This window comes from Neolamprologus multifasciatus, chromosome 14 (genome assembly GCF_963576455.1).
Source record: "Neolamprologus multifasciatus chromosome 14, fNeoMul1.2, whole genome shotgun sequence".
Lineage (NCBI taxonomy): Eukaryota > Metazoa > Chordata > Actinopteri > Cichliformes > Cichlidae > Neolamprologus > Neolamprologus multifasciatus.
The window spans coordinates 32540908-32554311 of record NC_140452.1 but is presented as its reverse complement, the minus strand read 5'-3'; the positions used below and the strand labels follow the sequence as shown (position 1 = coordinate 32554311).

The following is a 13404-nucleotide window of genomic DNA, read 5'->3' as shown; positions in this document are numbered from 1 at the left end:
TTTAGAGTTTGGGTGGAAAGGTCACCTGCCACTCTATAAACAGAATTATCTAGGATTTTCAGGGTAGACTAATTATCCTCTAAAGAGAGACGAACACAAAGAAAAAGAGATGAACAACCAAAGAATGCAGCCAAGATCTAATCTGCACTGCTGCATCGACCAGGCTCACAATAAGGAAAACGGAGGGGAAAAAAAAGAGCCAAGCACTGCAGCAGCAAGCTGAGAATACCTCTGAGGACAGAGGCTTATCAATAAGAGCAAAATAGAGGAGAGTAGATTTTAAACCGACAAAACACACACACACACACACATACACACACACACTATGAGCTCATGTGGGCAGTGTGTGACCCAACTACAAAGAGATCTTAAATGGAAATGGAAAAACAGAATATGATTTTATTTTGCCAAACAGAAGTCAGATAAAATTTCAATTTGTCTGGCTCGGTGTGTACTACAAAGAAATTTACTGCTACTGTGAATAGAGGACAGAGCTGTTAAACCGCGGAGCCAAATCGAACCACACTCATTAGCGATATGAAGCTTTTTTTTTTACTACACAAAAACAGGAGATGGATTGACTCCAGCAGCAGCTGGCTCACAAACCAACACTACTCATAAAACGTTTTGTGAATACTGACAGAACAGGAATAAAACAAACAACTAATTACAGGCGGTGAGAACACAATGCTGATCGAGCCAAAATGTCACCCTGAACCGATGAAAATGGGGAAACGCAACGCTATAGTTGGTTTGGATGGGATGACGGTTTTAAAGCCAGCAGAGTTAAAGATGGAGATGAATGGATGCAGATTACTTCTACTTGACTGCAGTAAAGGACAAAGCCTGCTGTGTGTTATCGCTTTGCTTTCCATCTCCACATCGCTCGCTCTCTACTGATGCTATCTGAGGAAAAAAACAGAGATAGTCAAAGAGTAGAAGAGCGACTCGTTCCAGTTGCAGTGCTCGCCGTCGCCTCACAACTCGTGCGCTCGCGCTCATTCAGGACAAAGACGGCCGTCAAGCTACTCCTGCTCACATATTTATAGACACAAATCTCTCCTTTGTTTTATTTATTTATTTGGATGAGCCTCATCAAAAACAGATTGTCAGTTGCTAGATTTAACAGAAAAGTTGATAAGTGGTTATTTTGAAAACTGGGATAAAGCACTAAAGAGTCCAGTATGATACACAGACAACGTCTCTGAGAGAAAATCTTTTTCTTCCATCAGTGTTTATATCATTTGCATGTCATTCACCATGAGAGCAACTCTATCAGGTGTGTTCTTTGTTTTAAAGCCCTTCAAAGACACCAACTCCCATCAATTGATCGGAAACAGCAGCAGTCTTGGTATGTCAGACCAAGAACTGAGTCTAAATGCACGGAGTTACAACTACGGACATGCACACGAGACAGCTGATGATGTCTGGTGCTCAGTGAGCCACTCCCCTCATTAGAGAATTCCCTGACCAGAAATAACCTGCACATAATCTCATTTAATTGTAGTTTCTTTTAAGAAAATTTAAACCAGAAAGGAGATCTTACTCTCTGAGCCTGTGCTGGAGGGGTGAGCTCAGCTCTCTCTCACACAAACAAACACACTGCTCTTAGTGACACTGCCAGAAAATGGTGAAAAAAATAAAATAAAAAAATCATGTGTTGCTCTTCCAGTCATTATTGTTGCCATTTTTGAGTGAAGCCTTTGAGATGACTATGACTGAGCGACCGAACGCCGTCACTCTGATAGATTGATGAGAGCAGCGATGTCTGAAAAGGGCTTGAGAGAGCTACCTGGAAACATCAGTGCTTCACTTCTTATAAAACCCCAGAAAGGCAAATCTACATTAGTACACAGGTACTTCTATATAATGGAATGTCTAACATGACAACAGCTACATATTTTATACTGCAGATACAACTTCACGAGAGGATGGAGGCTATAATCGTGGCTCTATAATTAGGCACAAATGAGCTCAGAATTTGAACGTATGGAGAAATCTCCAAAAGCAAACCCGAGAGGTTAAATAAGTGGGTGTTAAGATTCCCAGAAAGGCACACACTGCTGCAGTTTGTGTTTCTCCAATTTGCATTGCATTCTGCCCTGAGTACTGTAGGAGCATTCCCCCCCCCCCCCACTATCATGATTATACATACTCCTTAACCAGGACTTGTCACCGTGTAAGTGGTTGCAGTGAGTGGCTACGTTTTAAAAGACCCTTCAAACTTTTAAAATCTCCCACTATTCCCAGTACATCCCTTTTACTCGTCCTCCTGTCATATTTAACTGAGAGCATATTCAAACTGAGAACCATGGTGCTGGCCTGTGCAAAGAGAAATTAATGAGCATGGAAGACCACCCTCGAGTGCAGTTAAGAGTTCAAGCTCTGCTGTTATAATGATAACTGGTCGAGATGAAAGTCTTCATTCTTAAAAGCAGTTCAGTTCAAAACACATATCCAGCTTCCCATTTCTCCAGTTAAAGCATTTTGATTGGTCAGTAGAGGCTGTCAATCATCTGACGGCTGACATGAAATCAGTCGCTCAAGAAGGCAAAAGAGACCGAAAGCAAATCCCGGCTGAGCGGTGGAATCCAGATGGTCATCCTTCTACATATCTGAGCAGCTCCCGTTTCACATAAAACAAAGGCTGATTCCAGACCTGCCATTTAGTCCCCTTCCTGGTTTCCAAGGAGCAGCAGTGCCAAGATTCACAGTGTTTTGTAGCCCATCTGAGAAAAACTGAGAGCACTTTGAGAAGTTTGCCTGGTGGAAAAGGTCACAGGCTGTCTGTGCGGGCGTGACAGCTGTCACACACTCTGACCGGGTGGTCCCAACCCCGAGAGGGCACGGGCTTGTTGTGTGTGGAGCAGGGCCCGCAAACGCCCTGCCCACAGGCCCTGCAGTGGTGCTTCGACATGGCTGGAGTGAAAGGTTTGGAGCACTGGTTGCACTTGGTGATGTCCTGGTCTGGCACCCAGTAGTCTGGCCGAGCCACGTCCTTCACGAAACCTGAAGCGGACGGGCAGAGAAGAATGAGTTTAAGATTTTAAATCGGAGATTGGCTTTTTATTTTTTATTTTCTTAGAACATAAATGCATTGTTCATTGTGTGTGTGTTGGGAGGGGGAACTTTTCAAAGCTTTGACTTCTTCAAAGTGGAAGTCTTCTTTTTGTCCAGTGTTGTTAACAAAGTTACATTCACCGCCTAAGATGGCAACATGTAATATGTACCCATCTATAACAGCATCTCCATTACAGCCCATTCACACCCCTTTCAGCTCCACTAAAGAAAACTCTATCTTCCCTCTCTGTGTTTCTCTCTGTGTTTCTCTCTGTGTTTCTTAGAGAAGAAGATTATTTTTTTTGTACAAGAAGCTTTCGGGTTTAGGTTTGTAGTCTTGATCAGTCACCGTTGAGGCTTGTATTCCATTAAACAAGCTTGCGTGGCGGGACAAAGAGGGACTGCATTTTCTGAAACACAAACCTAAACCTGACATTTTTGCCTGTTAATTAGTTTTTTAAACTGATCTGGACTAGCAAACTATAACCACCAGCCTTACATCCAATACCAGTTATCCATTATTCACAAGGCTATTTGCTACACTAGAAGCACCAAACCCCGGCTGCTGTCATCAGAGGAGAGCCGATATATCCAGCTATCATCTGAGAACCTATGTGGTCACCATTGCAGCGCTGGTAAGGTTGGTGATTCAGAATCATGTATTTTAATCCCTTTGCCCAACATCCCATATATTTGTTTTTTCCTTCCTGGAAACCATTCATTAGGGATGGGTATCGTTTAGGTTTTATCTGATACCGGTGCCAAACTGGTACTTTTGAAACGGTGCCGGTGCTTAAACGGTGTTCAAACCGGTGCTTAAAGAATGGAGAACACAAAATTGGTCCAAAAACCTCTCATGTTCAGCTGTTTTTTTTTGTAAAAAGATAACAATGTTAGCCTTTTCTGCAGCTACAGGGCATATATGGTATCACTCTTGGCTGGAAGCAGTGCTTAATCAATGGAAAAAACAAACTTTGTCCAAAAACCTCTCATGTTTAACTGTTTTCCACTTTTTCTTTGGTCATTTTAGCCTTTTTGGCCAGGGTGACGGGAGTATCTGCCATCAAACAAGAAGACAGCCGCATGTAGCTATGATGATGTTTGCTAGTTCACCTTACATGCATTAATGTAATAACTGGTTAGCTTACTCAACGTAAATTACACACGAACAACATTAAGCTACTCACGCAGAGAAGAACGGCTGCTGCTGCCATCATCATCCGTCACCACCACACCCGCAGTAGATGCGCTCGGTGTGAGGTCTCGCAGCAAGCTATCAAATACAGCGCATTTTTCTGCTTTTAAAAAAAACGCTATGCGTCGCCAGGTGTTTCATCGGATTCGAGGTGTTACCTCCTTTGCACAGTATCACAGTATCACCTTGAAACACTTGTTGCAGCTGCTGAGTTTGCATATTTTGCTGTGAAGTACAGCCAGACTTTTGACCGCTTCGTCTTGGGCATTTTTAATCTGTAGCTCTGCTCTAAGAGAACGTACGTACCTGGACCCGCCTACTATCCTCGGAAACGTAAAATGATTGGCTAGAATTCAAAGTGTATGACATCTCAGGAAAAAAAAAAAGCACCGAAATAAAGCACCGAAATGTGCGCTGCTTTTTGGTCTGGTTACTACCGTTTATGTCAGAACCTGTGCCATCATGGCACCGGATACCGGTACCCATCCCTACCATTCATTGAGGCTGACTTCATGCTATGTCCTTCACTCTGCAGGAGCACTCAGCCACTCAAACATCAGTTTCCACAATAAACTCTTGTGCCAAGTCTGAGGCTTTTACTCATCTGTGTTTTAGAGCAAGGTCGAGCAAATCCCAAATTGTGCCAAAGCGTTCTATTATTACCTCCACCGATGAGGTCATGTGACAGGTTGGATTTGTCTCTGTCTGAAAGCAGCATTATATAAAAATATATGCATTTAATATGTACCACACGTAGAGTTTGACAGAACTTAGAAGGTATTACATTTTTGATCTGGATTCAAGAATTTTCTAAAGGATCTTTATTTTTTTATTATTAAAGGAGTCGAGACAAAAACGGGACATTTCACATCATATCTTTACAAATACATATAAAATCAAAGTTAAAAAAAAGGTAGGCGCTGTTTCGATCTGCAGCTGTGTTTCTGCTTATGATCAGAAGCCTATTGAGACTTTGGTACCAGCTTTAACTTAAAATCACTGACTAACTAAATTTGTTGCCACTGTCACAGGTAAACTGGCTCTTGTTGCACTGATGTTGAAGCTTAGCAGTCTGGAATTTCATCACAGTTCATCAAACTAGTTTGACTTTAATTATACATTAATTTAAACTGATACTGGTGGATAATATATAATTTTAGTGGTATTGCACAGACACGCACTCAGTCTTGGTGGATGACAAACACCAGTATGCAAAATCACTCTGAAACCAACCATCCGATCATGTCCCAGATGTACCTACGCCTGTAGATTAGCCTATCCTAACACACTCATGGAGTGGTGCTAAAACCAGGTATTAGAATTACCAACAAATATCTGAGTGGTGAGGAGACAATATAAAACAAGCTGCAGAGCACCAACAGAACGTGTAATGGTAAAAAAAAAAAAAAGCAATGCTCACAGAGAGGGTAGTCCACAGCTGTGGTGACCATGTCCAGTGTCGACTGTGCCACCTCCGTCACCCTGCGAGCTATCAGACCACGAGGCTCCACCTTACAGACTAAACAAACAAGGTGTGTGTGAGAGACAAAGAAATCAAAACACAAAAGCAGTAATAACAACAAATCAGGAGCCGTGACGACCAGCATCACATGCATGAAAACACACAGTCGGTATGCACGCTGCAAATACATGACACAGTATTTGCTCCCCTCGTGATACCATGTTTTTTTGTATATTTGTCACACTTAAGTCTTTCAGAGCAGACATTTATTATTAGACAAAGATAACCTGCTTAACCCTCTGGGGTCCAGGGTATAATTGGCTGTTTTTGACTACTTTAGATTTTACGTCAATATTTCACCTTTAAAAACTGTTTATCTTGCCTTGTTTGGCACCAGCCTTCCCAAATGTGGCCAGCCTGCCATATTACTCCAAGAGCGCATCAATGAGTCATGCAGGAGGTAACAAAAGACCCAGAACAACATCTAAAGTACTGCAGGTCAACTTGTCTCACTTAAGGTCAGAGTTCACATTGAGTCTTATTGTGGAGTTCATGACTCAACAGTAAGAAAGAGACTGGACAAAAATGGCAACAATTTGAGTGGCACAACCAGTTATCAGGTTTAGAGGCAATTACTTTTTCACAAGTGACCAGGGAGATCTGGATACCTTTCGTCCTTTAATAACTAAAATAACAAATAAACACTGCATTTTTAAAAATTTACTCAGGTTATCATCGTCTAATATTAAAATTAACAGCATTGTATACAGAGGTGTGCGTGTCACATAACACTAAGTGTAAATGTGGGTTCACCTGTCATTAAGTGCTTAGCGACTACAATGATGAAAGACATTTGTCTAATGTAACTCTAGGTTTAGGCTCGTCCAGCAGTTTAACTGACAGCTTGTTTCTGTCTTACCCTGGCTGTTGGTGTCAGGAGGACCTCCCTGGCGGTAGCAGGCCTCGCACACCCTGACAGGACTGTTGCCCCAGCCCCTCTCTGGCACTGGCATCCTGTGGCTGGAACAAGGATGGCAGAAACCCTCCCCACATGATCGACAGTGATGCTTCCTTTCAGCCTCCTTGAACTCCTTTTGACATCCATGACAGGCCTGAGGGGAAAGAGGGAGGGGGATACAGTGATGGCAGATATCACACCGACAGACACAAGTCAATGAAGACCAAAAGTTTAACCACTTATAACTGCTATAGTTATTCTAGTGCCTTATGTTATGTTTCTAAATGTTAGCCGTTCATACTCACAGTGATCTCTGCATTAGGTCTCCAGTATGGAGGTGCCACCTGGTCAGTAATCCAGGCAGTGACGGCTTTGGTGGGGCCAGTACCGTACTGAATCACATAGTTCATCCCATCCAAGACCCTCTGGGCAGCATTTTGGTGGCTGGTCAGAAAAGCGTCAGACTGAAGAAAGTCAAGAGTATGATCTCAATTAAAAGCTTGATAAAGAGGATGATGGGCAAATTAAGTGCCCATTAGTGATTCCACCATCATTTCTACAGTCACAAGTGCAAATCAGCTGAAGTGAATCATCTTAACCCCCAGAATTTCTTGCAGTTTAGCATTTAATATCAGAATTACCGTATTAGGCTAATAACTGGGAACTCCCAGTTGCAGGAAGGAAGACAATGATGGTGTTATAGCATGGCTCAACAGTCCAAGTGTTTCACTTAAATTTACATCTGACAAAACATGCGAGCATCCTGTTTTGTCTGTGTGCAGAGAAAGCTTAGCTGCAGGCTCTCTCTATAGCAGCAATGCCTGCAGCAGGGATGAATCCAAACTGATGGCACAGGGTGTTCTCCACCACACCTCAAAAGTTTAGTTGCTACTTATGTAGATTATCAGGACTAAAAGTAAATATATTAAATAACACCCTAACCCATAACTAGACAGCCTAAAGAAATTAATTTAACCATTAAAGAACAATTTTTCCCTAGGGCAGTGACAAAATATGACAGTACCTTACTGAGTGTCAGGACAACAATCACTAAAACAATTTGCCTCTGCTTTAATTACAGGCAACAAAAATCCAAAACAGTATTTCAGTACTGCGTGCTTATTTTACAAAGACTAAAAATATGTAACATAAAACCAACAGGTGCTATTTTTTACACTCTCCACAAATTATTTTGATGTTTTTTTGTGAAATAAACATTATTAAATATAAACATGAGTTAAGCACGTTTTGGTACTCACATCCTCCCAGACGTGCTTGACCTCTGATCGCACCACACCACTCTCTGGGTCCTGGTTTCCCATCCAGTACTGTCTGCTGCGGTAGATTACCCCGCAGCTAGCACACTCCAACACATATCTGAAAGAGGGACGAGAGGAACAAGGCAGCAGACAGTGGAAGTGAGATTATTGGCTGAAAGGCAAAGAGGAGTGTGAGCGTCCGCCTAAGTGTGTATATGTGAGTTTACATACCCTGACCAGGCGTACTTGGCCAGTCCAAACCAGGGATTATCAGACGAAGCTGATGTTTTGGGCACAACAATCACCTCTCTGCCAGCTTCATAGCACCTCTGGACATGCAACACAAAACAGATGTAAACAACAACAACATACCGGTTCACCAAAACTAGCAGTGAAATTCTGTTCTTACCTTACAGATAAGGACCTTGTTGTTGTACTGGTGTGCATACTGGCAGAGTCCATCTGCCATGTGGGGAACTCTGTCTCTCAGGTGGTTCATTCCATTTTTACAGCGAATGCTGGAGAGTCAACATGACAGATATTAGAGTTGGTGAAGGAGAGGGGGATTTGTAAGAAACCTATGGTTACAGTGCACTCATTCTGAACAAGAGTTATAATTTCTCACACACACGCTGCTCTCAGGTTTTAGGAAAGAACAAGGAAGAAGAGTAGCTAAGAAGCAAAGTAGGTTTCTCTTCACCAAAACCAAAACATGGAAAAAGAATTAGCACTTATGCATCCCACTGAGGAGATAGTTAACATCCACAAGAAAAGCAGAGGATTCCCATTTTTAAAGAATACTGTTCTCTACTGTGATTCAGTCACAGAGACAGTAAAAGGCTGTTGTTCTGAGATGGAAAACTAGAACTATTTGGATCAAACTAAATGAGAAAAAGCTCAGGAAAGGTGTGGTTATAATAACAGTCCATCCAAGGTGATTAGGTAATCTGCAAACACCCAGCGCTGGAGATGAGTACAGTTTCCAGATCAACAATAATAATACACACTTCTCACACATTCCCAACTATGTGATCTAAATATTTCAGGTTTAGGTTGACCATTAGGGCTGGGCTACATCATACCGTCCACAGTAATACCGGTGTAATTTTGGGCAACGATAGGAAAATGAAATATTGCGATAGAATATGGGTAAAACGCGCATGCGCAGTGCCTTTGTTTACATAAGCACATGGCGGCAACGCAGAATGAGAAGAGCAAAAGCGGCTCGTTAAATGAAACGGATGAACCAGAATTGGTTTGTAAAAATGCTGCAACTTGAGTGGTGTGGAACTGGTTTAGCTTTTGTCTGTCAGATACACAACAAAGCACTATTTTTGGTACAGCATGCTAGCAGGCCGTCAATCCTTTGATTTTTTCTGAAAATCGACAGTGCCCCTTATAATCCCGTGTGCCTTATGTATGAATTCTGGTTGTGTTTACTGACCTTCACACGATTTTATGTACACGGTGCTCGAACATCGGTCAAATGTTTTAGTATGACTTTGCTAAGCTACGAACCCGCACCATTGGATGGATTGTCGGAGCATTACGGCTATTGTAGTCAGGAGCCTCACGGAGTGATACGTACTGTGCTTCAACATAATATTACCGTATTGTGTGTGTATAACCTCTTTTTAAGTTTTGTGGATATTATACATGGTTATACTGAGGATATGTCGGCCAATTTCCACTGGAAATGCCTTTTGGTTAAACTGTCAGCAAGGAATTTGTATTTGCACTGTTAAACTTTTATATAACTTTAATGCACATAAAAAACAGCTGCTTGTTTAAGTGAAAATACATTGATGGGTTTTTTTTTGCACTAATAAAGTTGTGGAGTTGTAAAGTATTTTGTCTAGTGTCAATTATATCGTCAGTTATATTGTTAAATTTTCAAATGTATATCGTGATAAATATTTTTGGTCATATCGCCCTGCTCTATTGACCATACGTTCAAGTTTTAAGGACCAGTTCTAGCTCTTGGGTGTACACAGTGTTACTGACTTACTTGCAGCTGAGACAGAGAGCTGAGCAGGTGAAGTATTCATCTGGGAAGAAGGAGTACAGTGTCATCTTTTCATCTGATAGTTCTCCACAGAAACGCTCACTCAGAGCCTTGTTGAAACAAAAACAGAAGGGATTAGAAGACAGAGAACTAGATGGGAGCTGAAAAAAAGGCTGAGGAGACACAAAGGAAGCATTAAAAAAAAAAAAAATCATATACTTTTTCTTAAAAGGCCTCTAATATGGTGCTTCTTCACTTACTTCTAGTGCATGAAACACTATCCCAGGCTGGCGGGGGGACCGTGTATGAGTGTTCTTCACTTGCTGCTTGATGGCCTCTAGCAGCCCGCTATAGTCTGTGGGCGGTGTGATCGTCTGAGTGCCTACGTACTGCACTGAGCTGAAGGCCTCTGTCCCCAAACCCAGGTCATGAAAACGCTTTTGGAGGAGTGTGTCTGCATAGCCGGCCATCTTTGAGTCTACAACAGGAAGGAAAGACAATAACGTTGAAATTTGTGACACAGGAAATTAAAACCAAGGGAAATAATTATCCTAAAGTTCTGCTTGGAAGTACCTTGGCCCAGGAGTTGCGTGTGTGTTGTTTCCTGGAAGATGATGACTGCAGGCCCCAAAGAGGACAGGGGTACATCCAGACCACAGCGAGTGGACAGGGCCCTTAGCTCTGGGGTGAAATGCTTCAGGTATGCCCCCGAGGCACTACTCAGGAACTGGAACATGTCATTGTGAAGACGCTCTGCCCGTGTGCGATACACCACTATATCCGACACTGCCAGCACCTGAAATTGAAATAAAAATGTATCTGGAAATAAGAGGACTTGCTTTTATCATGAAAACATTGGAAATGAGAAATAAAGTGAGTTTCACTGTTCTGTTTACATGATTAGGATGTGACCATTACCTCAGCAGAAAAAGCAAAGAAGACAACACTAGAAGTCAGCACACAAAATCACAGACTCCTCCATTTATTCCACCCAAACCAAGAAGCAACCTCTAAATTTACCTTCAGCAGCAGCCGCATTCTCTGGTTCTGATTGGCTGCGGCTCCCAAGAGGCCCTCTGTATCCAGCGCAATGAGGCTGAGAGTGGGGTTGTAAGCAGCCCAAACTCCCACAGTACAGGAGCTGGGGGACTTGGAGGTGTAGAAAACAGTCCCGCCATCAAACAAGACGTGGTTGAGCGTGTGGGACTTGCCATCACCGGTGTTTCCAAAGATGGAGAGGACCTTGACGCCCACTACATCGGCACAGCCAAGTCGCTCCACGAACTCGGCCTCATCCCGGACCTATAGGATGAGAGAAGAAAGAGCAACAAGAGACAGGCTGGTTACAGAGATGAGCTATTTTGTGGCACCGTGATACAATTGGGAAAATTACTTTTACTGATTCTTTACGAACGGTATTATTTATTTAAAACAAAGAAACAAACAAAACAAAAAAAGAACTGCGGGGGGATTAGTTACTTCAATCTTACCGCTGGTTGTTCATACAGATTACCTTAAGTACACAAGAAAACATTATCTCTTGTACTTTGTAACACTGTGAGGGTGCCTTCCATGTGGGTCAGCTGTGCTGTATGACTCACCAGGGACTTTCCTAATATACAACACTGTCTGCTGTTGTGCTGCTCTTATTTACAGCTTAAATTGAATGTTTTTTTCACAGTATTATAAGCAAGACACCATCCACACGTTAACGCCACGGGCTGTATACAGACAAAGGCTAAAAAGACAAGAGGCTAAACACGACGAACATCCAAACACGCTGTTTAACGTCGTATTAGCAAAGCGTCGTGAAGTAGCTAAAGCCTAAACAAACTTGTTTTATTAGCTTCAAGACAAAAAGATCTATTTAGCGCTGAAAGCAGATTTGGCTCATCCAACATTTTTTTCTTTTCGTGACAAAAGATAGTTAAGGGCCTTCCGTAATAGGAGTCTTCCCCTTTCTAGCCTAGCGGCTAACTGTTAGCCGCCGTTAGCTCAGCTAATGTTAGCTAACTTTACCTGCAGGTTTTCTTGCTCGTCCACGAGCAGGAAGCTCCGGCCGCCGCCGTTGGGACGGTCCTCTGGCTTCAATGGGCTGATCGACAAACTATCCATTTCTTTCATCAGTATATCGGACATCGTTGTTCACCTAATTGAAACGCATTTGTGGCAGCGGCACCAAAGAGCAAAGCGAAAGTTTAACATGTCGCCTACCTGTCGGTCAATCACAACAACAGCGCGTGGACTGTAGGAGGAGCCAGATGGGGGCCACGCAGGGCAGCAACGTAAGACGCGCTTGTTTGACTTTGGTCTAAACATGAGCACCACCGTGTGGTCAGCCGCAATACAGCACCTCACATGCCATTCAACAAACTTCCTTCATCAGGGAATGAGAAAGCATAAAATAAAACCGAGTGGACCCATGTGCCCGGTCTTTTGTAGCCCCTAATATATATATATATATATATATATATATATATATATATATATATATATATAATTATTATTTTTCTTATTTAATCATAATGATGTGAACCAAACACAAATAACGTTCATCTAACATTTCTTGCTACGTTAATACAAAATAACACATTTATTATTCGTCACAACTAAAGTATAACGCACAAAATCAAAGTTTCCTTAACTGACAGAGAGTATTTTATCGGAGCGGTGCTGCCATGCTAGAGCTGCTTGCTAATGTTCATTAAATATTTGTTAGCACAGATCTATAAATATCACATGTCACTGGCTTCAGAGCGGCGCCACTGCTGCTAACATGACATGGAGAAAGAAATTCCAGCATTGCTGCTCTAACGGCTCTGAGTCCTTCCTTCCTTCCTCCCTCATCTCCTCCCTCCCTTCCTTCCAATGTCTACGGAGTGGGAAAATGCCAGCCCAGGCTTTGGCATAGTCGCTTTTAACACCCTTGTCTCTAGCCTGTGTCAAATAAAATCGCCACCTGGGACAGATCCAGCAAAAGATGTAGTAAGGGCAAGAAAACGAGCGAGTGCGGGAAGGATGCAATAAAGGATGGCGTGGTTAAGGATTTAGAGAGGGTCCTGGCCTTTCTCCGGGCTCAACTATGAGAGACAAATGTCTGAAAGAATCAATTATAGGCCTACTCCCAACCCATCACCCCTGATTAATGAATAATTAAAGCTTCTCATTGCAGGGCTATCTAACATCCATGAGGCCATGAAGCCGCTAAGATTACGCAGAAACAACTTCTCTTGATTTTCAGCAAATGACTATACAGACCTGTCCTCAGTTTCCTTAACAAAACAAGTAAACATCTTTGTATGCAGTTTGTTCTTTTTGCTATTCGAGTATCCAGTTATTCCCTTTATAGTGCAATTAATATGATACCTGACCCAAATTTGCACTCATATCCACAATCATACCTCTGTAAACAACACACAATTTAGTGTTTAGCTGCTATAAGAGCCAGAGTCATCATCATCACCC

General features: G+C 42.4%; 1 protein-coding gene across 1 annotated transcript; it reads right to left on the bottom strand.

The window, feature by feature from the left end:
* Positions 1–1060: 1060 nt before the first annotated feature.
* On the bottom strand, positions 1061–12200 carry LOC146504425 (zinc finger FYVE domain-containing protein 1). The gene is made up of 12 exons (XM_085131555.1): positions 11959–12200; positions 10960–11241; positions 10513–10735; positions 10200–10417; positions 9943–10049; positions 8344–8452; positions 8166–8263; positions 7935–8052; positions 6981–7139; positions 6637–6829; positions 5676–5774; positions 1061–3009 (listed from the first exon to the last, which is right to left on the bottom strand). The coding sequence occupies exons 1-12, from the start codon at positions 12076–12078 to the stop codon at positions 2777–2779; spliced, it is 1959 nt and encodes a 652-aa protein (XP_084987681.1). The 5' UTR covers positions 12079–12200; the 3' UTR covers positions 1061–2776.
* Positions 12201–13404: the final 1204 nt, after the last annotated feature.

What these genes read in the sequence shown, in the direction of transcription:
- LOC146504425 (XM_085131555.1), bottom strand. Translation starts at nt 12,078, where the DNA reads ATGTCCGATATACTGATGAAAGAAATGGATAGTTTGTCGATCAGCCCA. An exon ending in GAATGCGGCTGCTGCTGAAG is followed by an intron (nt 10,736 to 10,959) that starts GTAAATTTAGAG and finishes TTTCAATTTCAG; the next exon opens with GTGCTGGCAGTGTCGGATAT. An exon ending in GACCTAATGCAGAGATCACT is followed by an intron (nt 6,830 to 6,980) that starts GTGAGTATGAAC and finishes CTTTCCCCTCAG; the next exon opens with GCCTGTCATGGATGTCAAAA.